The following is a 24,603-nucleotide window of genomic DNA, read 5'->3' as shown; positions in this document are numbered from 1 at the left end:
GACCGCAGAGTAAACATTAATAACAGTAACATACAGGTTAGTTCAACTGATTCAAGAATTTGGCTGTGTGAAATCATTAAGGAAAACCTTGAACACTCAAAGCTTCAAATGTATCCGGGAAAAAAAGTCTTTGACGGTCTACATTACGGCTATTGTATATATAGTGACGCTACCTGCCACATTGCAAGGCTTACAAATATATATACGGGCCTTATCCAGCTGTGGGGCTCTGTTCTGTGAGGACATCTCTTCGTGGTCTGCGAGAATCTTCAGCAATAAAAAATAATCTTGGATTTAACCGTTGATATACCAAAAGAGAAATTCTAGGCTTAAGGGTAAATAAAAGGAAGTCCAAACATAGTCTCATTTGTAACGGCTGTTTTAATCTGTCTTCCTCGAAAATACTGTCTCTTAAGCCATTTTGCTCACATTTTTTTTTTTTTATCTTGCCTGAATAGGGCCCAAGTCCACTTGTCTTTATAAGACCATTTTAGTATCAGACGACATAATACATGTGCAACACTTTATATACAAGGAGTCTATCCGGTGCTCAAAAGTTCAAACACATGAACATCCAACAGTTTTGATAATACAAGTTTTATGGTACAATACAATGTTTCTGAATATTATACATTAACAATGAAAGTTTCGTGCAAAGAGTAAAACATGTTCCCTTTTTGTGCCACAAAAGTCATTCTCCTTGAGAGACCGTACTTGCACTAACTGCTGTGTTGGGTCATCGTATGGTTCTGTAACAAAAAAGAAAGAGGGGAAAAAAACACTTAAGTGATCTTATTGTCATCAGACCAAGGATCTATACATGCTGGTTGACTGATAAAGACGTGAACTGTGTTTCTGCACCCCCCTCTGGAGAGGTGCTCGTGGGGACCCCCAGTGAGTACTGGGAGGGAGGGGCAGGGCCAGGGGCCTCTGGGAGGTGAGATGCCTGGCCTGTACCTTTCCTTTTTTCTCTGCTTCTGCCCGGCCTTCCCAGAATCCCCTCCTACCTTCCACCATCTCTTCTTATCAAAGTCAGACCTGTTTTCCAAAGACCAGGGTAGCAGGATTTTAACAGTTTTATTTATCTCTGTGTTATTTCCCTTACAAAAGCTTTTGGTCTCACCACTCTTAGATGGGAACATCTTGACGGCAGAGGCTCTATCTGTCCCTGAATATGGCCTTTACAGGCAAGGGCTGCCTGGCCAATAACCCACAGAGGGGGCAAGAAGCTTCTCCAGCTCCTCTCCCGGGTCTGGGCTCAGGGCTGTCACTCCAAGGCTCAGGCATACATTAGAGCAGGTGCAACCACCCCCAACCCCAGCTGAAGCAGCCTTTGTGGTACTTGGGTTGTCTCCTCTCCATCCACACAGCACGTTTCCTTTCCGAGTAGACACCCTCCTTCTCAACGGTGAGAGGTCAACTCTATACGTGGACCTGCAGCCTATGATGGAGGATGGCCCCAGACCCAGGGCATTCATTCGGAGCCTAAGTCTGCAGACGGCCTGATTTCCCCCTTCCATCTTCTGCATTTCCCCTGAGCCAGGGTCTCCCACCTGTCAGCTTACACCATCCCCTGCCCCATCGCTTCTGCTCAGAACCTTGAGGTCTAGCTCAGAATACAACCACTTCCAAGCTCATCCCATTGAAAACCGATTTCTCCCTCCTCTGATTTCCTCCTGAGTTATACTGCTCAGAGTACACATCTAAGGTCTTCTGGTTATTTGTAGGCCTGGCTCTCTCCTTACATCAGAAATTCTGGTGTTCATTCATTTATTCATTCCTTCACAAACATCTGTTGAACACTTGTATCACCACCTGACGTGGTGGCCCTCAGTAATGCCATCTTTGTAAAGACCCAGCCAAAGGAATGACTGACTAGCTAGGCAAGGGCTATTGAAGGGCACGGGGTGGCCGCTGCCTACTGATGCCTTCCAAGTGTGCACAGTCTAAAGAAGAAAGGCACGTGGGCACAAAATAGCAAAGCAATATGGCAGGATTAGGTCAGAAATGAACACAGAAATGCCACGACAACACCTAACCCTGCCTGGCCTTTGGAGAAGGCTTTGCAGTGGAGGTAACGCATGACATTTGAGTTGAGGCTGGAAACATGAAAACACATTGGGCACTCCAGGCCAACACACTCACATGAGCAAAGGCAATGAAGCAAGAATACACAAGGTGTGTCGGTGGACCTGCAACTTGTTCGGGTTGGATGGAGTCTCCTGGAGTGTCCTGAACTAAGAGTACTGATGAGAAAGGAAGACGGAGGGCAGTTCGGGGTCAGATTATGAAGAGCCTTTTGTACCTTGCTAAGGAGTTCAGACCTTGTCATGGAGGTGAAGGGCAGCCATGGAAGTTTTTTAAGCAGTGGTTTTTAAGCCTTAAAGATCTTCGTTATCTCTTCCTCATCCACAACTAGAAAACTGCCTGCTCTGTGTACACTTGCTGAATGATCAGCTGCTTGCCCAGTCAGGGCTGAGAGCACCAGTGAGGGAGATGGGAGATTTTGTGAAGAGGACCAAAGCTTTCCAGTCTCTGTTTCAAACTTAGCCCATTTTTGGAGCCTGGCAACAAATAATGATGAGGAACATTATGTCGCTCTCTCTTATTGAAAACAAACCTATTTTTATTAATTCAGTGATTCAGCTGGATCTTTTTCTTTTCTTAGTAGCACTAGCCTAATAGTGCACACAGGAACAATTTTTATGCTAATCCTCTTTTTCTTTGTATTGACTTCCAAATACTTCTGAAAATTATATTTCACCAACAGGCAGACAGAAAGGGTAATCAAAATACTGATGAGACCAAAAAACTTTCCTACTTCCTTAAAAATAAACACAATGATGATCAGAGAGTTTATAAACAATACAAAAGCTCATTTGCTCCAAATACTGTATCTGAGCTTTCTTATGCCTTTTGTTATCTCAAAGAGAAGTCTGATCAGGGTTTTCATTGGTGACAAAAGTTACTTAAATGATAGGACACTGATGGGTGGCGGGAGATTTTTTTTTTAAACCATAATCAAAGCTAAAAAAAATCAATTTAATAACATTAGGTTTAAATGTGTAAGCGCCTACAATAGACATTCTGCATTCGATAGGATTCTAGAGGTTAATAAAGGAAGATATACTGCAATCTCTCCAGTGTTTTTATGTGTGCCTCTATTGAGATACTGCAAAACAAGAACCTAATACAAACTGGCTGTAATAGTTAGCAGGGCTTGTGTCTCAGACACTTTCATCCTAAACCAAAGCCAAACAAGCCTCTTCAGAGGTGCAAGGGAAACGAACAAATGCATATGAATCACTTATTGCAATGGACCGAAGTTGCTACTACAAAGGAGTTACGCTTTGCATATTAAGAGAGAAGAAGATAAATCATATGAGAGAAGGACAAGATTATGGCGTGTGAAATTCAAGCTTACACAAACATAAAGAGCCCTAATATAAATAATGTCTAAATGGGAAATCTGGCATAAAACATGGTAAAAGCAGAAAGTTCTCTTGGTGTAGAGATACCAATTGAGATCAATTATTGTAATTTTTTTCCTCCCCCTACCCCACTTTCTTTTTTTTTTGCTCCAGCTCAAATGAGGGCTGAGTTAAGTCTGGCTCACCCCAGCCCATCCCCATGTTCACCACCGGTAGTGACTGTCAAGATGGGAAAGGGGCACCCTGCTAGGTGGTCTTGGGTAATGGGCGTATTTGCTTTGACAACAAAAGAAAGGCAGTCCTCAAAGTCTTTCCCTCACCACCTTTGGGGATCCCTGGGCTGTGTCTGCTCCCCTCCCCAACACTTTATTCTGAGTCACTGAAAAGAGAAATGGCCCAATTTCATTTTCTGAAGGAAGGAATGCGCGTCTGAACTGCGCAGGTTGGGTTGGCTTTCAGGAGTTGGAGAGAACAGACTGAGAGTGAGAGTCTCTAGACTTCACTGAGGATCCTCTGATAAGAGAAACAAGAAGTTACTTCATGGGAGCCCTCTGTGTATTTTTTTTTTTTTTTACCTCACAGACATGATTTCTTTCGAAAGGGAGAAAAAGGAGCAAATGGGAAAGATGCACAGTAGAGAAGAGAAGCACTAAGCACAAAGCGAGGGTAGGTCACGAGCACGGTTCCCTCTTGCTCGGGCTCTTTCCATGACATGGGGCCGGTCCTGAGTCACCGCAGGACCAACATGGATGCCCAGCAAGGAAAGAGGCTGCCAGGCCGCCAGCAAGCAGCCTTCTCGGCCTGAGAGTTTTGTGCTCTTTACGTCCAGAGGAAACCACGACACTAGAACACAGCAGTGGGTCACCTCACCACTTTTGCCCTGCAAGTCACAGTCCCCACAGTACTTGAATGCAATGACTTGAGGAAGACTTTTTCCTATGAGGAAAAAGATCTGTTCCAGGGAAGGGAAAGTGTTTTACATAATCGAGGAGAACATCAGCACGAATTGACGGGGGCGTGTGAGGGGGTGACGACAGAAAAGGAAGTGGGAGGAGAAGAAAACTTCTGAAACCCCACAGAGAGCCATATTCTACTCTGCAAAAAGCCATCTCTTGGAGACCCCATGTCTAAGTCACTGAAAACTGCAAACCATTAATCCCAGTTATGAACAGTTGTTTTACACGAGGGGGGCTTATGTTAAAAAAACAACAACAACAACAACCCCAAATCCACAGCCACCTTAGATCCATCTAGGTAGGATACCTTAATAGCCAGGTTTCAAAAAAACCCCACTCTCCTTACTGTAAAGGGCCCCATTTGGGAGGTGTGTGTTCTTTTCTTCCCTGTAAATGTGAAGTTAAACTTAGAAAGCTAAAAAACAGACAAGGATCTTCAAAATTCCCTTCTAGCACTATGTATTTCTTTTAAAATACGAGATGCCTTTCATTTTACAAGACTGGAATTCTCATTTGGAGCTTGGCACTCTAACAAATGATTAATTCAGCCTCCTCCTTTCTGAGAGCTGACCACATTTACTGGTCAAACGGTTTAATCCTATTTAAAATGCAATCCAAGCAAAATATTTTTGAATAAAAATAAAACCCCATGATCTCCTGGAACTGCTCACCTTGGCCAAGTTATCCCATTTTCCTGCGATCTTGATGTGAACTGGAATACTGGCACCGATAACAATGATAAAGTGAACCTTTGGAGGAAAGCCTGGGGAATCTACCTTCCCAGGGAGGAAAAATGAAGTCCCCGCCCCCGAAAGTTGTGCCCACAGATTGCCCTCGCTTGTCCAATATTTTGGCAGAGACCACGTCTCGTCTGTGCTTTGTAACTCTCTGTTGGCATCGGCAAAATGTTAAGTAGCAATGGTAATAAAAATAAAAACGTTTGAATGGAAGTTTTGTGCGATCTGTTGATTCAAAGATGTTAATCATTTTTACCATGACTTGTCTATTTATAGCCCTTTGTCTCAAACAAATTCTGACAAGCTTTTAAAACTAAGAAAAAGAGCCAGCATGTTATTTTAAAAAGGAATGAAAAAAACAAAACAAAACAATAACAAGCTTTCCACTAATTCACCATGCCATTAGAATCCCGAATTTAAACTGCAGTTGTATTCAATTTAAATGAGATGTTTTCCAACCAGATGAAATAGTAGGCAATTGTGGCTCTGTAACAATGCAAGGCGGGAAGAAATAAAAGAAATATAAAGATTAAATGTGACTGTTTCTTTCAACAGATGGTGACAGCGCCATGGCAGCCTGTTGTTTTTTCTTTAGTTGAAGAACGCAAACATCCGTAATCAATCATCACTGATTAACTAATTATATTACCCTTCCTTTTATCACGGGGGTTGGACCTTTATCTGTAAACACTATGGATAATCTGTATGCTCGGATTTTTCCAGCGGCATATTCCGGCGCACACACAGTTGGGCAGTTATAAGCTGCACACAGAATTCCACATTACCGTCCACCTTGAAGCCCTTAGCGCTTTTTTTATTTATTTATTTATTTTTTTTTAAACAAAAGCAATTGGTTTCCAACAGGCTGGATAATAAGTCTTTTGACCTGCATTCTTCTTTGACCCATTAAGGTCACCCCTGTGCTCGGGCATCTAGCTGACTTAGGAAATGCCTGCGAGTCCTACATTTCATCTCCTGCCCACTCAAAATAAAGCTTTCTTTAAATGTGTCTGTACGGGTCCCTGAAGGCCAAAGAGGCATCCCTGTAGTGGGCAATGGGGGGACAGAAGCTTCTGCCTTTATTAATGAATGCAGACCATTATGAGTCTGGCTGGCTCCTTCCCTGTTCCCAGAAGCATATACTGTACGTGACTTAAAATGCTAGAATATTGACACAAAGCGAGCCGGGCACCCCTAAGGAAAATTACTCCTTGGATATAATGTAGGCTCGTAACAGCTATTAGAGTACAAAATCAAACCCTCCGGGATCAAACTGACATATACCGCATTCCACCTAGTCCTCAAACATTAGAAGAATTTCTTTGTGAAGGCGTTCTCAAGGACAGCATTAAACTGACTTTTGTAGCAATCTGCAACAGCTTTTTGGCTCAGAGCTTTTAGTACTAAATCTCTGGTTTGAATCAATACAAGTACTATATCTTCTACATTAATCAATACATTTGGTTCAATACATGTTCTATTAAATTATACTTTCTAATCAAGATTTTTATATTTCCACCCTCTCTATTTTTCACCCCCAACTTCTTTTGTTAGTGAAATAGTTTTGAAAGTGTATACAGCTGATGATGACAGGACAGGGGTTATTTCCCCCACACTCTAGAGAAAAACTATGGCAAGGGGCGGCCTTTAAGCCTCTTAATAAGGTTAACGGAATGTGAATGTAATAAATGAACATTTTCAAAGTCCCCACAACTACAAAAGTACTCTGAGTTTTAAATTAATTCAAAGTGAATTGCTACAGCTCTAGAAGCACCATTAGTAATGTTCTAAAAATTACACTGAAGACCCAATCATCCAGAAGTACCAATCAGACCCCATTTTGCCACCCAAAGTTTCCTCTGTCCACAATCCACACACTTCCTGATGGGAGAAATTTGGGGGAATTGTGTTTTCGTGGACCTTCTCTGGTAACCAGCAGGAACACATACGTGGGTGCGTGCATCTTTGTAAGACATGTTATATTTTAATTAAAATTTAATTAAAATTAAATTTTAATTTAATTCTTTAAAAGATAGATATGTAATATTTCCCAAAGTGCCTTGGGAATCTAAAAAACATATTCATGGCCATTTTCATAGCCAGGGAAGTCGACTCGTAATTTTTACTTTGGTAGAATTTACTGAAATGGAGTTCTACTCTTTTGTTTTGACATAGCAGTGGCATTTCAGAAACTGCCAAGATATGCTTTTGCCTCTCTCTCCATAATGCCATGAATGTTGCATTTATGATCATGTTTGCACTGACAGAATTTCCCTTTTATTTTTTCATATGGTAATACTATCGCCATGAACTTCCAGAGACACTGATGCATTTTCTTTTGACATTTAACACCTCACACGGGCTTGGCCTGACATCTCGAAGCATTTTCTGGATGACACCAAGTTACATTAAAGCAAAAGGTGAAACAGTGTCATCAGAAGTGGCCAGAAAAATACATGATTTAAACGATAGGAAAGGACCATTAGGTTATTTTGTCTGTCCCCTTGCTGGAACAGTTTTATAAAGTTTATACTCCAGGCTAATTTTCAATGGTTCTGGCAATGAAGTTTCCATCACATTTCCCATAGGAAATGATTTCACATCCTAATAAATTTCACGGAAGGACATTTCTGTTATTGTTGTTGTTCTTTGGACATTCATGCTAAATAAGCCTAGCAAAGGATGGTCTGAGATAGTCTTGAAGCACGTGGACATTGGCATGTTCATGAGTTTATGTTCAGAAGTCTTGACCATATATTTGCAGCATTAAGTTCTATCTCATCCAAAGTAACCCAAAAGACAATCCAGTAAGTCATTTCTTAGTCATTATACACAATGTTTCACTCGGTTGCTTCGTCTAGAGAGAAGCCTACAAATTAAATAGATTCTAGAAGGCCAGTGGGACCTGCCTTTCAACAGCCGACCGTGACACTATTGACATCTTGGGCTGGACAATTCTTTGCCGGGTAGGGGGAGGGTGTCCCCTGCACTGTAGGATATTCAGCAGCATCTCTGGCCTCTATCAAAAACAGGCCACTTTGGGCAACCATTAATGTCTCTAGACATTGCCACGTACTCCCTAGTGGGAAAAAAAAAATCACCCCCAATTGAGGACCACTGCTTTACAGTGTTTTGAAAACACATTGAGCTTGCTGTGCCATGCTTGAGTATGCTTAGTCTTCAGTCCAAGAGGTATCTCCTCCACCAAATTTAAAAACAAACAAACAAAGAAGATAGCAAAAGGGATATGTATACTGTGTGGAACTATATCACATGGCATTAAAATATAGTCAGTGGTGAGAATGGGTGATTGTTGAGAAATCGTGGAAAGGATATATAATATCCTTTGAGACAGACAATAAATGGTATTGTATGTATGAACAATTGAGAGTTTCCAGAAAACGTCCACTCGTTCACAACTTACCATCCACATACCATCAGTGAACAAAGGCAGTACATTTTCATAGCAATTAATCAATGTACTGCTTTAGGAATATTTGCAATCTAACAAAGGATAAATATTAAACTCTGGAAGTTAATATTTATGGCATGGATAGTTGAACTATCTACTTTGGACAAACTGCAGAGCCATCATTCTTAATTTGCTGGTCTAGATTTAAGAGCAGGAGTCAATTATACCTGTGAGTCATGAATGCATCAGAGAACCAAAGACATGTTTTCAGAGATGGGAGGGTCCTAGCAGCATCTTTTCTGATATCTCATTTTATAGATGAGGAAATTAAGACCCAGAGAGTGTAAGCCAACTTTCAAGCTCTTATATCTCCTCCAGTGGCTCAGCTGGCTTTGGGCATGAAACAATTGCCAAGTGGCACCAGTTGATGTGTTCTAATCCCCAGGTTGGACTGGCAGCAAAGATGGTGGATGCTCACTGTCAATGGCACTCACCAATAATGGGGAGGACAGGGTGCTACGGGCCATAGAGGAAGGACACCTCACCTCTTGTGAGAGAGGAGTCACACTTGCCTGGTGCTGGAGTGTGGAGGAGGAGGTTAGAAGGGAATGAGGGGCTCCAGAGGGAGAGTAAGCAGGAGTCAGGCTGAGAGTCCAGGGGTGTAGACTGTCTGGGGCTGGAAGTCATCTGTGGGGTTGGAGATCCTTCAGGCTGGGCAGGGAGGTGGGGAGCCACTTCAAAAAGAACCTATTTTCAAAACAGGTGCTCTTTCTCACAATGTCAAACCAAACTGGCAAAGCCTATGGTGGTCACCAATGTTGCAAGAATACCTGACTAATTCACTTAGCCTTAGTCTAATATGTCTTCAGAAGCCCAAGCAAAGACTAATTTTTAAAGTAATGCCATGTCCAAATTGCTAATGTAGAACAATTTCTAGAATTTTGACAAACCTCAAAGAGAAATAAAACAAGCCACTCTGGTCCACCAGTTTCAAAAGGGCACTACTGCTGATGGGTCATATGTGGGAAATATTAACATGGTCATAATTCCATTTTTCACTGAGAGCTTAACAATGATAGCAAAATTTCAGTTGCTAGCTGACCCCTATCTGTTTCACATACTGGCCAGGCTTAAACATTTCCCATTTTGGAACTAACAGTAGCATGCAATAGCTACTATGTTAAGAAAAAAAAAAGTGCCAAATTGGAAGTATAGGCTAAAAGGAGCACGATGGCCACTGGGAAATGTATTAAAAGTCTAAGGTTTATTTTTGAAGAAAACCGTGAACTACTTGCTTACATGCAAGGAGCCAAAAGAAAATTTAAATCAAAGTATATAAAGCCAGCAAAAGCGAAAGAGAGGCTGGAGCCAAAAGATGCTGTTCAGATTCTAGAAGTGCAAGATCCTGGCGTATTATGGGACAGAAGGCTTTGACAGGCAATACAGTCTAATAAGATATTCAGGGATTAAGTCAGCGTTTCACGGACAGATGTGTCCATGTGCCAGTTGTTGCGAAGCTTTAATTTTTCCCCCTGCAATGTTTAATTTATCACACTGGCGCTTTCTAAACTCGAACATCTGTAAACAAGGTTAAGAATGACCTCCTTCCAATTTTACATCCGTGAACAGTGCCCCTTCTTCGTGCTCTAATTTTAGATACCTTAAAGATAAATAAATCTGTGGGAGGAAGAAAAAAGAAGGCTTGTCTGACACTGTAATGTGTTCATCTTGGGCAAATACAAATTTCCTCTCCGCCTGGCTCTTGATGCACACAACTGACTTGCTGCGCAAGCTGTAGTCAGGCATCCCCTTCCCAGTCAAACGCAATTAAACAAACTTCTGCTAAATATTTAACAGCCTCGTGTAGTAATTAGCAGCAAATAATGGGAGCTTAAATTGATAATTGCTCAGAAATGTCCTCTTGCCAACCTTACAAGTTTCCCGCTCCTCTCTTTTCTCTTAGATTTTGAATCCCGGAAGATTTTGTTTTAAAGGACTCAGTTACTGAGATTACCCATGGTGACATTACTTGGCCCATGATCTTGCAGTCAAGTTGGGCTGTTTTGCTGTCAGCTGCAAGATTCAACCCACATTACTTATTTTACTTCTGTGTTTGAAATCCATTGCAATTTAAAGTTATGTACCTGAAAGCTGCTGGAACAGGGCATTGATTTAAAAACTGACTGGCAGGCTTAGGATTTAAACTCTGGTCCACTGGATTCAAAAGGTCATCTGATTAGAATGAGAGAGGCACAAGGCTTGTAATTTATATTCAAAGGGTAACCTTTGTAGGGAGAAGGAGGGAGCATGGACTCTTTCTGCTTTTCCATTCCATATGGACAAGGATTCCCTTCAACCAAATTCCAATAATTATGAAAAATAGTTTATTGAACTTCGAAAAAAGCAAAAGAAATGCCACTTTCTTGTAGTGTATTACTTCCTTTATTAAAAACACTGCCACACTCTCTAGAAGGTAAACTCATATTAAGAGTAAGTCAAACATGTTATAAATCATTAAAAATAACAGAAAAAAAAGTCTTTCCTCAACATAAGCAACCAAATGCTTGTCTACTAGGGGATTTGCCTCAGTAGATATAAATACAAAGGATAAAACTGTGAGAGGACGATGTTTGACTTGCATCATTTACACAATTAAACTGCGGAAGTTTAAGTGTGTGTGTGTGTGTGTGTGTGTGTGTGTGTGTGCGCGCGCACGCGCGCGCGCATCCACACCTGAGCCGGATGTTGGCCTGAGCATGTGCTGTGCAGAGGGGGAAAGTTACCTACGTGTGTGCGTTCTACAGGAAAAGTCCCTGCTGTTGGCCTGTGATCTTTCTGTCCCTCACTGCCCCAAGTAGCCCTTGTTTTAAATTCTGAGAAAGTCCTTTTAACGTGCAAATATTTCACAAACCCAATTCTATTCGGGTGTCTCTCACTTAAAAAAAAAAAATACACAAGTCTGGTTTGGAAAGAGGAGAAACAATTTCACACTCAAGGTGGGTGCTTGTTTTCTTGCTTGTTTGTTCCTCTCCTCTTCCCCCTGCATGTTTTCGTGTACTGTAGAAAGGTCCCTTCCCTTTAATCAGCTCCCAGCCCCTCACCCCCTGGAATCACCGCTGGTCGCTGGTGGCTGGCTGTTAGCCAGTTCACACGGGCACCAAGAGAGGAAATCAGGAATGCTTCAGGGTTATCTCTTCTCCTACACTGAACCTTGTCAGGTCTTTGGGGTAGATCTGTGTTTTCTCTTGTCCCTCATCCACTCTTGTCTCAGGATCTTTCAGGTCTTACAATGGCAGCGCTCTCCCCCACTTTCCACCCAGCCAAGAAGAGCCTCTTTGTGATTCTGAAACTCCCACGTTAAACTCCCAGTCTCCTCCCACTTCCTGGGCACCTTCTCTGACATGGCCTTCCAGGTCTCTGTGGGACAGTTTCCTCACCTCTCATGGCACACAGAGCTCCTAGAAAGACGGCCCTTTAATTCCCCCGCACAAAGATGTGCTGTAACTATGGTGAGAGTAATCTATAACCCTCACATGCTTATGTAATTTGCTACTCCAAGTTAATTTTAATTCATTACAATAAAGCAATATAATTTAAAAAATAACTCTTTAAAGTGAAGTATTTAACATGATCCTGGAAGAAAGGCCGCTTTGACTAACAGAGGGCCAGGCAGCAGGCATGGTGCATACTCATGCAAATTCAAAGGTGAGCTGTAAACAAGTACACACACACACACAGCAACACCGCCATGCATAAAGGGCCTGGCAACGGGAGGCCTCATTCTAATCAGTCCTCAAAGGAACCTGCCATACAGAAGTGGCACTTATTCTAATTTAAAGCCCTCATGCTTGCTTCAGTGTTGCAAAATTTATAAAAGAATAACTTCATTAAGCCGCCTGGCACTTCAAACACAAATGCAAACCAGCCACAACACAGAAGGGGCTGGACAAGAGGAAGAGAGATATTCCCAGAGAGTTGTTAACTCGGATATTCAATTGAAGTCTGCATTTGGGCAATTCTCTTCCCGATGACGGGGTTTGACATGCAACTTTCCTTCACCAAGGAATTCTGCTCTTTACTTCTATCCCGAGGCCTGTTGCTGCTAGCAGTCTGCTTAATCACACTGAAAATCATTCAGAGGGCTCCAGCAAGCCACGTCCCATGCAGAAATACATCTGGCAGTACCTAAGTGAACACTATTCAGTGTTCCTGTCTTGGTTTGCAGAGAGGAGACTGATTCTGAATACACACTATTACAGTTTCCATTTACTGGGGTATAGATTTCAGACTCTTCTAAATTGAAACACTCATGTAAAAAAAAAAAAAAATCCACTCCCCACCCTTAACTTGGGTCTTTAAGAAAGCGAGCAAGAGTAAGGACTAAGTGGAAACCATCTGCTTGACCCACGCACAGCACTGGAAAAAAGTCAGTGTCACATCCTAAAACACACACTTCTAAGGAAAATTCTTTTTCTCCCCTGAATCAAAGAAATGCTACAGTAAAATAACTTCAGGCTAGATTTCTAAGTGACAATGCAGTTTGTGTCAGAACACACATCATTTCATGCTCACTGTCAGCATGTTTCTCTGAATCTTTTTTTTTTTTTTTTGGATGCAATGCAAAGACAAATCTAGAAACCTGTTGAAAAACTCCAAGCCTCTGAGAAAGTGTGTGTCACCTACAAGTTGTACTATGCACTGTCATCTAGAGAGATCCCAGTAATGAATGAGCCCTTTCCTGTTCAGGGTTTCTCAATACCCACGTCCAAATTTGGGCATTGATTCTGCTTCAAAGAGAATAAGCGTAAGCCTTCCAAACTCTTGAAAATGGTCATCCATGGATGGAGAAGAGGTAATGACCTTAGGGTGAAATCACTTAAGGTGAATCTCTCCAAAGGCGTACAACAGAAGACGTTCTAGCCCAGCTGTCTTTCAGAGCTGTCACTCAGAGGAGAGACCTGCTATAGGACACTCACGCCAGGCTGACGAGAAGACAGACTGACACGAGAGATGTGAGCATTAAAGTTATCACCCAAAACAACAACAACAAAAAGGCAGTGTGATGTGATTCATATTGTTCCTAGGACAAACAAATGCTGAAATTAATTCTCTACATCTTTATAAATATGTTTTTATAGTGTTGAAGGCTCTTTTACTTTCACATAATGCCATAGAGCAGTGAAGGTAAGTTTCTATTATTTTTCTTCTCCATGAATAAAATAGGGCTAATCAGATGGAATGAATGAGCTAATTCAAATACATTGTGTAATAAAATATGGATTATTGATCTTGTGGAGTTGGCAATGCATGAGGCAAATTCAAGTGAATGAAACCCAAAGATCTGAGTTTGACTATTTTTATACATGCTTCAATCTACTAGGACTGTTCCCACTTTGGCAACACCAGCAAAAGAAAACAACGCTAACTAATTAAACCCAGGGCTTCAAAAGGGGACAGATGAAGGGTCAACCCAGAGGGCTGGCGTGGAAGCCCGAGAAGGCCCCCTTTAGCAGGGGAGAGATCCCTCGGTAGACTCCTACAACAGAGGGAGGGAGGAGACACGGACAGTCTCTCCCGGCCTGTCTGTGGTGTGGTAAGCGAAAAACTTATTTGGGAGACTGAGATTTACTTCATAGGCAACTTGCTACAAATCCAATCTGGTCCCGTCATCAGAACGAATGTATTGTTGTGGCTTTGCACTTGTGAGGCGGAACTTGCTTGAAATACAGCGCCGGACTGTTCTAGCAGAATCCTTTGGTCTTTATCTCTTAAAAAAACAAAACAAAACCAAAAAACAAAACAAAACCAAAAAACAAAAAGCAGTAATCAACCCTGGTTAGAAAGAAAGCAGCTCTGAGTATGAGGGTCACGTGGAACGGAAAGCCTATGCAGCAAACACTAAAGGCAGAAAAGAAGGTGAGCTCTGATATTAGGTGTGTATTTACACACCTCAGTTCTGCCTTCCCGTTTCCCCTTATAAATCTGCCCCCAGATGCTGTGGCATGCTGATTGCTGTCTGTGCTCCGCCACGAAGTGCACACCAGACTCTCCTGTATTCCTTAGAAACTTCTCCCTGCTCCTCCCTGCAGAGCTGGGCCTTTTCCTCCTTTTGACCAGCTCCCCATCCTCACCACCTTTCCGCGGGCCACCGCCAAGGGCCACCCCCCGGCCCCACAAACATACGATCTTTCCTCCCCTAATTTTTTTCTAGGAGTCGAAATGGGTTCTGTGTTTGGTGTAGGTGTCCCTCCAAAGCACAGGCAAGCGGACGTGTGGCCTGTTTTCGGAAAAGACTTCGACAAAGGGGAGGAATCAGAGATGCTAAACAATGCTGCGCAAAGTTGCAGGCTGCTCGGCTACAGTCCAGAAAATGAATCCAATTTTTCATTCTGTCATTATAAATATTTCATTGCAAATGGTACTGATTTTCTGCAACTGTGGTTAAGCAAAGGGCCTCTGTGTGAATATTTAAGAAAAAAAAAAGGGGGGAAGACAACGAAGAAGAAGGAGGGGGAATGAAAGGTTAGCAACCAATTAATTTCTTACTTTAAATGTAGAAGATTCTGGGAGAAATTCAACAGTGATGTAGTGTGTGACTCAAAGAAGAAGAAGAAAAAAAACATTTACTCTGCTCTTCTTCTGACAGTTTCTCATAAAATATCTGCAGCCCATCTATCTTTTAGTACTCCAGGCTCCTCTGGAGAGCAGAAAATGGTGGTTTAAAGCTCACTTCAGTGCCAGTCTGCGGGAGATTGCTTTCCACAGGACCCCCGCTGATGGAGGCCTAGGGGAAGAGGCCCAGGAGTTATTCAATCAGCCCGAGACTCTGGGGCGGCTGGGGGTCCTTTGAGGGCTGATTATAAAGCTGCCCTCCTGTTGCCTGCCTCGGAACAGAATGAAATGAGCAGCCTCTTGCTGAGCAGATTCTGCAAGAAGGAATTTCACCTGTCATGGAGTTTGTCAGAATTTCAGGATTTATCTTGGTGCAAAATTAATAAAATACCAACCAGGATTTCAGGCTGACTACTCAGCTGTGTCATCTCAAAGTGATCTTTCACCCAGGAAAACCTGGACAGTGAGTACAGCCATTCTTGCCCTACTTTCCCTTTGGAGGGTGAGCGAGGCGATGTAATACCACCCAGACATCAGGATGAGATTTTTGAACCAATTACACACAAGGCTGAATTACGTGTGGGTGCTACTGTCTTAATGTGTGACCTCTCACCTCGCCGCTGTGGTTCTAAAGCCTCTTTGGAATAAGCCCGAGTCTGAAGCATAAAAAGGCCATTTCTGCAGTTTATAACACAGTAGGTCCCCTATGGCGTCACATCTGTTAAATGCATACACTGGTATTTCAGGCCTGAATTTGATTTATCTTTTAAAAAAGAGTACTAACAACAGACTGTGTTAAGAGCCACAGACTGTGAAACATTACAAATTAATCTTGGGGCGGCCGGGAACGAGGAGGTGCGGTTTCATCGTTTGTGTGAACACGCATGCTCTTGTGTCCCGTCACCCTCAGGGCTCCCTGTGGGGGTGTGGGTGTGGGGTGTGGTGGGGGAGGGCCCCGGAGGGGATGGGGCAGGCAGAGGACAAACCTGTCTGCCTGCTCTGGGGCTCTGGGCTGTAGCCAGTTCGGGCGTTTGGCATCTCTGCCCATTCTGCTGCAGAAGGTGGCTCGTACCACACAAATCACGAGAGTCACCACAAGTGAGGTTCTGCGAAGCCCAGGGTTTGATCATTTTGAGCTGAGGCTTGTGGAGCCCCGGGGCAATTAGCTTTGGTCCTCAGGGTGGGTGGCATACCATCACAGATGGGGCAGGGTGTGGGGACTGGCTTGGCGCTCACGCCACGGGCTGGCCTGAGCCACTGGACAGAGGGCACAAACATTTCTCAGATTTGACTCTGGACTCTGGACTCAGGTTCGGAACAGGCATAACTCCAATCACAACAGCCACCTTGTCTTGCATCCCTGGCCCCCCACCACGCTCAGACCATGGGTGCCTCTTACTAATTGGTGGTTGGCAGCACATCCCCGGCTCACAGAGTCTGCCACTGGTTTAAGGCAATTGCTGCCTCCTTGTCCATTTTCCGATGGACATTTTCTAAACAAGACATTAAACAACACTGTAATGCGTTCCTTCCAACTCTTCTCCTAGTTAAATGGCCGTCCCGTTTCAGAGAGCCACCTTTCCGAAGCAGTAGTGGCCCGATAATACCAAGAGATCTCAGGAAAGAGTGAGAAAGGGAGAGGGAAAGCTTGCAAGTGAAGGCACAGATGGTGGGCGGGGACGCAGGGTGCTCAGCAGGCTTCAGTGGAGATGCATTAACTCCACAGAGGGATGAGGGCTGCCCACTAGTTCCATCATGAATTATAACTGAGTATGGGAGTGAGGTCTTAGTGCCTGGCTCACAGCAAATAGACTGTTCTATTTTCCTGCCCAATCACCTTTCACCCTTAGAAACTCAAAGCACAGCAAAGCACACTGCTGATATTTAATGGTATCCCCATAGCCTTTTATGTGTCTAGAAGGCACACAAACTTAGCAGATGTGCCCAGTGGTGTAAGTCAGATAATTATAAAATTAAGTTTTGGCAATGTCAAAAAGGAAACCTTTTACAGGCGATTGGGGTTTCCAGTGAGAGGTGGTCTTCTGTCAGCTGGGGGGACCGAATCAAAGCAGGAGGGGCCGTGAAAGATAGATGCCCGCCTCCCAGCCACGCTGGGTACCGGGGAAGAGCCTCCCTTTTGCGCACTTTTCTCCTCCTTTTATGGGAAGGCAGTTCCTGCCCAGTTGGTTAGTTCTCCTACTCGCTCATTCAACGAAGTTATCAATGAAGGAGGCCTGTTATTTTAGGCAGTTTAAAATTTCACCGCTTTTAAAGGACTCGTTTACCCTGCCTTTCACTCCCGCTTAAAGCCTTGGAGTTGCTGTTCTAAATGACAGCACCGCGAGTGAATACTGCTTTTAAGCACTATTCATCTCGCCCGCCACATCTCGGGCTTTTACAGAACACTGCTCTCTCTCCAATAAGGGGAACTTACTCTTTCATAGCTGCAGGGCAGAGCCTGTTCCGAGCTGTAGATTCGCTGCAAATATAACAATAAAGGATACAAATGTGAATTCCTCTTAAAATACACGCTTGGCTCTGAAGCTGCCTTGCCTTAGCAAACTCGATCAAGAGCAGCCTATCAATCTTTCTCCAAATGCACAGCAACAGCTCATTTCACGCGGCTGTCCGATGGATCGCCACATCGATGGATCAGAAGGCGCTGGCGTGAATTCTTTGCTCATTTCAAGGGATTTATAGTTGAAGTCCATGACTACCATCTCTCTTTCTCTAATTGTCACAACAGTTGGATATGGAGGTGGTGTTTTCCAATAGTCGGGTAAAAGTTGGTAAACACAAAGGGTCTATTCTTGGCATTTTGTCTCTGCTAACGTGAGGAAGCTGATCCATGTGTGGAGCAAACGTCTAAAATAGGAACATATGTGGGAGTTTAACGTGCCTCTCTGGACTGCAGAATGTTCTAGAAATTGGGATTTCCAGATCTCTCCAAAGGATCTGAGTACAGACGTGGCCAGATAGAGCTCTGTCTTTACAGGACAATCATGCCCGCAGTTTCTCGTTCCCTAAAGGAGGCAGATCTTCTGGCGCCGTGGCAGCAGGCTGTCTTGGCGACATAGAAGGTGGTGGGGCCAGCTAGAGCCCAGCCAAAGCAGAATGTGGCAGAGGTGATGAACATTTCCAGGGGGTGGGGAGGGAGGGGGCTGTGAGGGGGGCTGTGAGGGGGCTGTGGAACTGGCCACAGTGCTCTTCAGTACACCCTAGCTGGATGCTCCATAAAGTCGCACTGATGGCAGTTCAGAGATGGCCATCTGTCGTCAACTCTGGGCCAGACAAAAAAATAATGTAATGGCAGATCGCTAACAACAGGGCTGTTGGAGGAGGGAATGAGTCCTAGAACGAGGAGGTGGTGCTCCATCTTTTAATAGCGAAAACCAGCCATCGATATGAACATCAAGAAATTAATGGATGGAGAATTTTAAAAAACTGAGCTGGGGTGTTGTAGAAACAATTCAGATGTAAATAAAGTGGTTTTAGCTTATTGCAATCACCTCTGCTGCCCTTCCTTCAGTCATATTAACCACTTGGTTCTTGAAAATTTGACTAGCAGGACACATGGTGAAGCAGTGAGGGCCAAATTTAGTAAAAGGTGAGCCCACGTCGTGCCTCCAAGCATGCACACACAGATTAGGCATTTATTGGTACAAAACGGGTAATTGAAAATGCATTTACTCATTTAGTCCAAATGAGATCATTGTGACAATCATGCTTATCTATCTTTCTGGATGCTTAATTTCTAGACGCAGGCTTAGAAAAAAGCAAAATAAAGCTACCTCATCTTTAGATGCGCTGTGAATGTTATAAAATTTTAAACTCCCTTCTTTCCTCAAGAAAAACCTTAGTTTTGTGCTACTGCAGAGATGTTAGGAAGGGGGGGTAAAGGGGGAGAGAGAGAGGATGAGTGAATGAAAAACAGTCAAACTGAGGTTAGCCATGTTCTATTTCTTTGTCCTATATGATTAACTTTCTGCCTTCAATGGTAAGGCCAATCAATCCTGATTGAATTATCCAATATTAACAGCTGAAAGTGATCAAAAGTAATGGTGAAAACATAGCACCAATCAATAAATCAATGCAAATGATTCAGTTCCTGGAGATTCGATCAAATAAAAGAGATAGATCAATTTAACCACTGAGCAAATTAAGTGGAAGTTGGTGGAGCACCAATTTACTTCAAAAGCCCCGCAGGCCCACAAAGCAGAGAAATGAGGTGGTGGAGAAAGGGACCAGTTCCAGACCCACATGCTCACTTGACACAATTTATACTCCTGAGATCCCTGAAGCTATTTGATGTGTTTAGGGGCTGCGATTTCAGCCCCAAGAACAAGAGATACGGAGGTCCGAAGGATTGGAGGAAATGGGAGAGCCCAGGAAGAGACAGGAAGTACGCCCCCCACACTGTGCTCCCAGACCATCACTACGGAACCCAGCGATGGCAGGCCCAGACAGGGCAATCTGGGGTTCCAATCTGGGGTTCCCCAAGGAAGACCACATGATAAGAGGCAAAGCAGGACAGGGTTTTTGGGTCTTACAATTGGAGTGCGGATAATGAAAGAAATTTCAAACTCCATTAGAAATAAAAATAAAATAAAATAAGATAATTGAAAAATACACAAAAGTTGTGAGGAGTACCAGAAGCAAAATAGTTTAAGGGCACTTCTAGCTTTAAAGGCACAATTTTCCATTCCTCAAGTTTACAAAAGATCGGCCTGACTCAGAGAAAAATATGACAGCAAACCAAAACAAACCTTTCCCCAACTCACCCCCAGATCCCACCTTGTCTCTGATGGAGGGGCAAGATAAAGCTTTTTCTTTTGGTCACCTATCCTTAATTTAGGGTGTGTGGAGAGAAGGGGCAGGTTGTTTTGAAATACATTTCTGAAAGCAAATATAAATGTTTTGTTTTATGGTTATATGCTAGAAAGAAAAAAGGAAAGAAAAAAGCCCAAGACTCTTTAATCCCTTGAAAAAGATGAATGTTTAAAAATAAGAATTTTAACCTGGATACCAATTAACATGAAACCATGTCAAGGTATGATTAATTGGGAAATTATTCCAGTAGAACTAGAGCAGAGAGCTAAGGAAAATTCTGACGTGTCTGAGATAGAGATTTCATTTCTGAGTAATGATGACTCTTGACTTTGTTTACTTAGGTCAGCACTAGGGAGCAGGGAGAGGGTCGGGGAGCCAATGTTCACCCAATGCCTGTTTTGCTCTACATTCTGCACTGAGTGCTCAGTATGAGCTCCTCTGCTGCCCTCTCTCACCAGGATCCTGGGAGTTAGGCAGGAGGCCTTGTTGTTTCCCACATGCCCATTTTACAGATGGCAACACTGAAGCACACAGTTGATAGCTTGTAAGTGGCAGTGACCAAAATCAAACGCTGGTGCGTCTTCTCTGCAACTGACGCCATTTCCCTTGTACTAAGCTGCCTATAGAGAGTTGAAAGCGAATTAAAACAAATGAAAAAACCCATAGAAACTATTTTTTTAAACTACTAACCGTTTGAGACTTTATGGGTGGCTAACTCTCCCATAATCACAGATATCAGAAACACATCCATCCTTCAGAACTGGCTTGAATGCGTCCCACATGATGTCTTTCTTGAGTCTCCCAGCTGGAGAATAAGCATCCTCTCTTGGAATACTTATAGCAGTTTATTACATATTAGCTCATAGAATGGCTAATGATATGCATGTCTTATCTTTTCTAGTAGACTAAATATGATCTATTTCTAATTATTTTTGACATGTCATAGAGTGATTGGGATCATGGTCAGTTTAAAATGATGAAGTTACATTTTTATAAGTATTTTAATTAATAAATATATTTCCTTAATTAATAATGGCACGAGGACAATAGATGTAAATAGCGTAGCCCTTGTGATTTTGACTATTAACAAGGACTCCTAAATGTCTCATCATGTATTAGTTAATAACTGGAGACAGAAATTGTATTAAATTTATTAAAAGGCTAGTTGAGGGAAGGAGCTAAGTTAGCCGGTGACCCGGTGACCGGCTCAGCAGTGACATTTCCATGCTGTATTGTCTTATAGGGCCCATCCTACGCGCACTGCTTCATTTTTCTTTCAGAAGTACGATCATAAGACCTGAGCACCAGTTAAGCTGTGGTGTGAAAAAGATGCATCAAGATCATGTGATTTGGTGGGAAAGTGATTTGAGAAAAGAAAAATAGCTGAAGAGACAATTGCCTATTTAAACGGAAGTGATAGCGGAAAGAAAATCATGGTGTATCCTTCGGAATGTCAGATGATTACTGCATTTTGAGTGCGGAAAACACTGCATTCATGAGCTAATGAACGGGAAGGGCTGCGTATCACAATAAGTTTTTGTTTTTTTTTTTTTTAGATTTTATTTCTTTATTTGACAGAGAGAGACACAGCGAGAGAGGGAACACAAGCAGGGGGAGTGGGAGAGGGAGAAGCAGGCCTCCCGCCGAGCAGGGAGCCCAATGCAGGGCTCGATCCCAGGACCCTGGGATCACGACCCGAGCCGAAGGCAGACGCTCAGCAACTGAGCCACCCAGGCACCCCTCACAATAAGCTTTGATTCAAAAGGAATTCAAATACCAGAATCTCAGAGCCTGAAGTTCACGGAGGCCAATCCCCCCCTCCCTCCTGCTGGAATTCCCTCTATGTTCATTACATTCATAACATGGTGCCGGATGGAACTTTCTATGAAGACACATCAGCAGAGGATGATTGGATCACTGCCTTTGAATTGTAGCTTTTCTAGAGGCACCAATTAAACAGTAATTACTATATTGAAAGAAAGTGGCCTATTCAGCAGCATTTTTAACAAACACACTACTTGCTCACACCTGTATAAACCACTTTGGATACAAATATGCATTGTGGGATATTATTCTTGGACCACACCATCCATCTCTCAAAGCAGCTTCCCTAAGTTCGGCAGAAAAAGTTTTGAGGTCTATTAGGAAAACATGTGAAACATTCAACATATTCACTTGCTTTTAAAATAACAAAATGTTCATTTAGTTCAAATAATGCACTTTGATTCCAAAGCACATCTTCCCTACTAGCATGCTAGGTGGACATATATTAGAATTCCTTGCACAAATGAGGGAAAACTCTACCAAAAGAAAAAGACTATATCTTGCCAATAATTATACATTATCTATCTCTAAACTGGAATTTAGAACTTTTGGTCAGAAAGGGTTAGGGGTCATGTGAAGAACATAGCTTCCACACTGGCTAAAGGTGTGTCCTAGATTGAGTATTCCATAGAAACAGAGGTTTTTGTCTTGTTTAATTCTAAAAGGAGTTGGGGTCTGTGATGTCCAAAAGACGATGTCTGAGTCCTTGGTCTCCTGAAGATGAACAGTATATAATGAGGAATTATCTGAGTTCAGACTGGTATTGTAGGCAATAGCAATGAAAAGAACATACACACTCGTGTGTGTGTGTTGGGTATATAATTTTATACCCAAAAAAGCACTTCTAATCACAAAAAAATGCTTTCACATTTTTAACTGGGCATAAGCAGTGAGAAAAATGTAAATTACTTATGGTCATGAAATCATTTGTGCGCCATTAAAAGATATACCATCATTATATTATGAGGTGATTTTGAAATGCTCATCCTAGATTTACCCTAGTCTTCTCACCCTGATAGAAGAGTCAAATAACTATACGCTTTCAGGGGTGCCTGGGTGGTTCAGGGGTGCCTGGGTGGCTCAGTTGGTTAAGCATCTGCCTTCAGCTCAGGTTATGATCCCAGGGTCCTGGGATGGAGCCCTGTGTCAGGCTCCCTGCTCAGTGGGGAGTCTGCTTCTCCCTCTCCCTCTGCCTCCCACCTCTCTACCTCGCTCATACTCTCTCTCTCTCAAATAAATAAATAAAATCTTTAAAAAAAAAAAGCTATATGCTTTCAATCTCTAATAGGATTTCAGTTCTTGAACATTTAGTTTTATAATCTCTTACAAAAAGTCCTCCTTTCTGAACTTCAGTGGCATAAAAAAGTAGATGAATATGAGTTCAAGTGGTATGTATAATGTGTATCAGTTTTAAAATTTGCATTTATTTCCCATACCAAAGCACGAACCAAAGTGGGCTGATAAAATGGCTTCATTTTTCATTTTTCTACTCCTACGATTTTGGTTACCAATTTAATTTTCTACTGTTACCTTAATTTCAGTTGATTTCCTCCCCTCATTCTAGAAATTAACAAAACTATTATGGTTTTTGTACAGTTATCATACCCACTTTTTATGTAGGAAATAAATCAATCTTTAAAAATTACATTAATTCCATCCTCTGAGCACAGGTGTAAAGGTAATTTGGGTAATGAAAGCAAATGTATAGGACTGTGAACCCCTGAGGGTAAAGCATAAAAATCGAAACACTCTCAAAACTAGAAAAAGTAAAGTTAACTCTGATCCATTTTTCTTAATGTATTGAAACAAAAGCCACAATCGCTTTTCGGCCTTTTGGCTAAGATTAAGTGAAACCAAGAGCTACTGCTACTATTGGAGATTTTAGAAAATAGACCTATATAGATATGCCAATGACTGTGGTATTCGCTTTCTAAAAATTATCACATACTAACTATAAAAACTGTTCTATCTAAGGGATGATGCATATACTGAGCTTGAGTATTCATATCAAGACCAAAAATGTAGGGCACTTGGGTGGCTTAGTTGGTTGAATGTCCAACTCTTGATTTTGGCTCAGGGTCGTGAGATTGAGCCCCGCAGCTGGCTCGGCACTCAGCAGGGAGTCTGCTTGAGATTCTCTCTCTTCCTCTCCCTCTGCTCCACCTCCCCCAAAAAAGACCAAATATGTGTGATTCTGAGTTACGGGATTAGAAAAGGAGTGCTCACAGCTTTGGATTATGGACTAAGTCTTATTGTGGCCCAGATCATAATCTGAATGAATGAGTCAAGAATGATTTGAGACATGTTTGACCTTCTAAGATCTTAAAGAGTCAGAAAGAGTTGTGTTTTGTATTGTATCTTATAAACAACAGTCCTCAAAGTGTGGCTCAGGGACCTCTGGAGTCTCCTAGATCCTCTCAGGGGGTCTGTTATGTCAAGATTATTTTCATAATAGCATTAAGACATTATTTGCCCTTTACACTCTCATTATCTCATGAGTGCACAGCAGAATTTTCTAGAGGCTATTTGACAAGTGATGACATCATCTCTCTGATAGCCAGTAGAATCTTATGTGTGTATATTCTTGTGTTTAAAACATCTTTCAATTTTGATTTCTAATATGGAAATATCAATGGACAATAACCCACATAAATCAAAGCCCTTTGTGGTCATCAATCGTTTTAAGTGTAAAGGCATCCTGAGATCAAAGATTTTGAAAACCACAGGTCTATACTAATTGTAGAAAAGAATGAATCTGTACATTCCATGAAACCCTGAAATACACTATAAAAGAAACCTGG

General features: G+C 42.4%; 1 protein-coding gene across 1 annotated transcript in view; it reads right to left on the bottom strand.

Moving 5' to 3' along the window:
- Positions 1-643: 643 nt before the first annotated feature.
- Positions 644-24,603, bottom strand: part of ZNF521 (zinc finger protein 521) — a 156,820-nt gene continuing 132,860 nt past the window's right edge. The window contains exon 5 of the mRNA XM_028098121.2: positions 644-749. Within this exon, the coding sequence (XP_027953922.1) occupies positions 720-749 (30 nt within the window). The 3' untranslated portion in view covers positions 644-719. The remainder of the gene's footprint in view (positions 750-24,603) is intronic.

This window comes from Eumetopias jubatus, unplaced genomic scaffold, assembly GCF_037043125.1.
Source record: "Eumetopias jubatus isolate StellerSeaLion01/CBP00866 unplaced genomic scaffold, mEumJub1_p1.0 scaffold_16, whole genome shotgun sequence".
Lineage (NCBI taxonomy): Eukaryota > Metazoa > Chordata > Mammalia > Carnivora > Otariidae > Eumetopias > Eumetopias jubatus.
The sequence above is the reverse complement of the archived record's forward strand: the minus strand, read 5'-3'. Positions and strand labels throughout refer to the sequence as shown.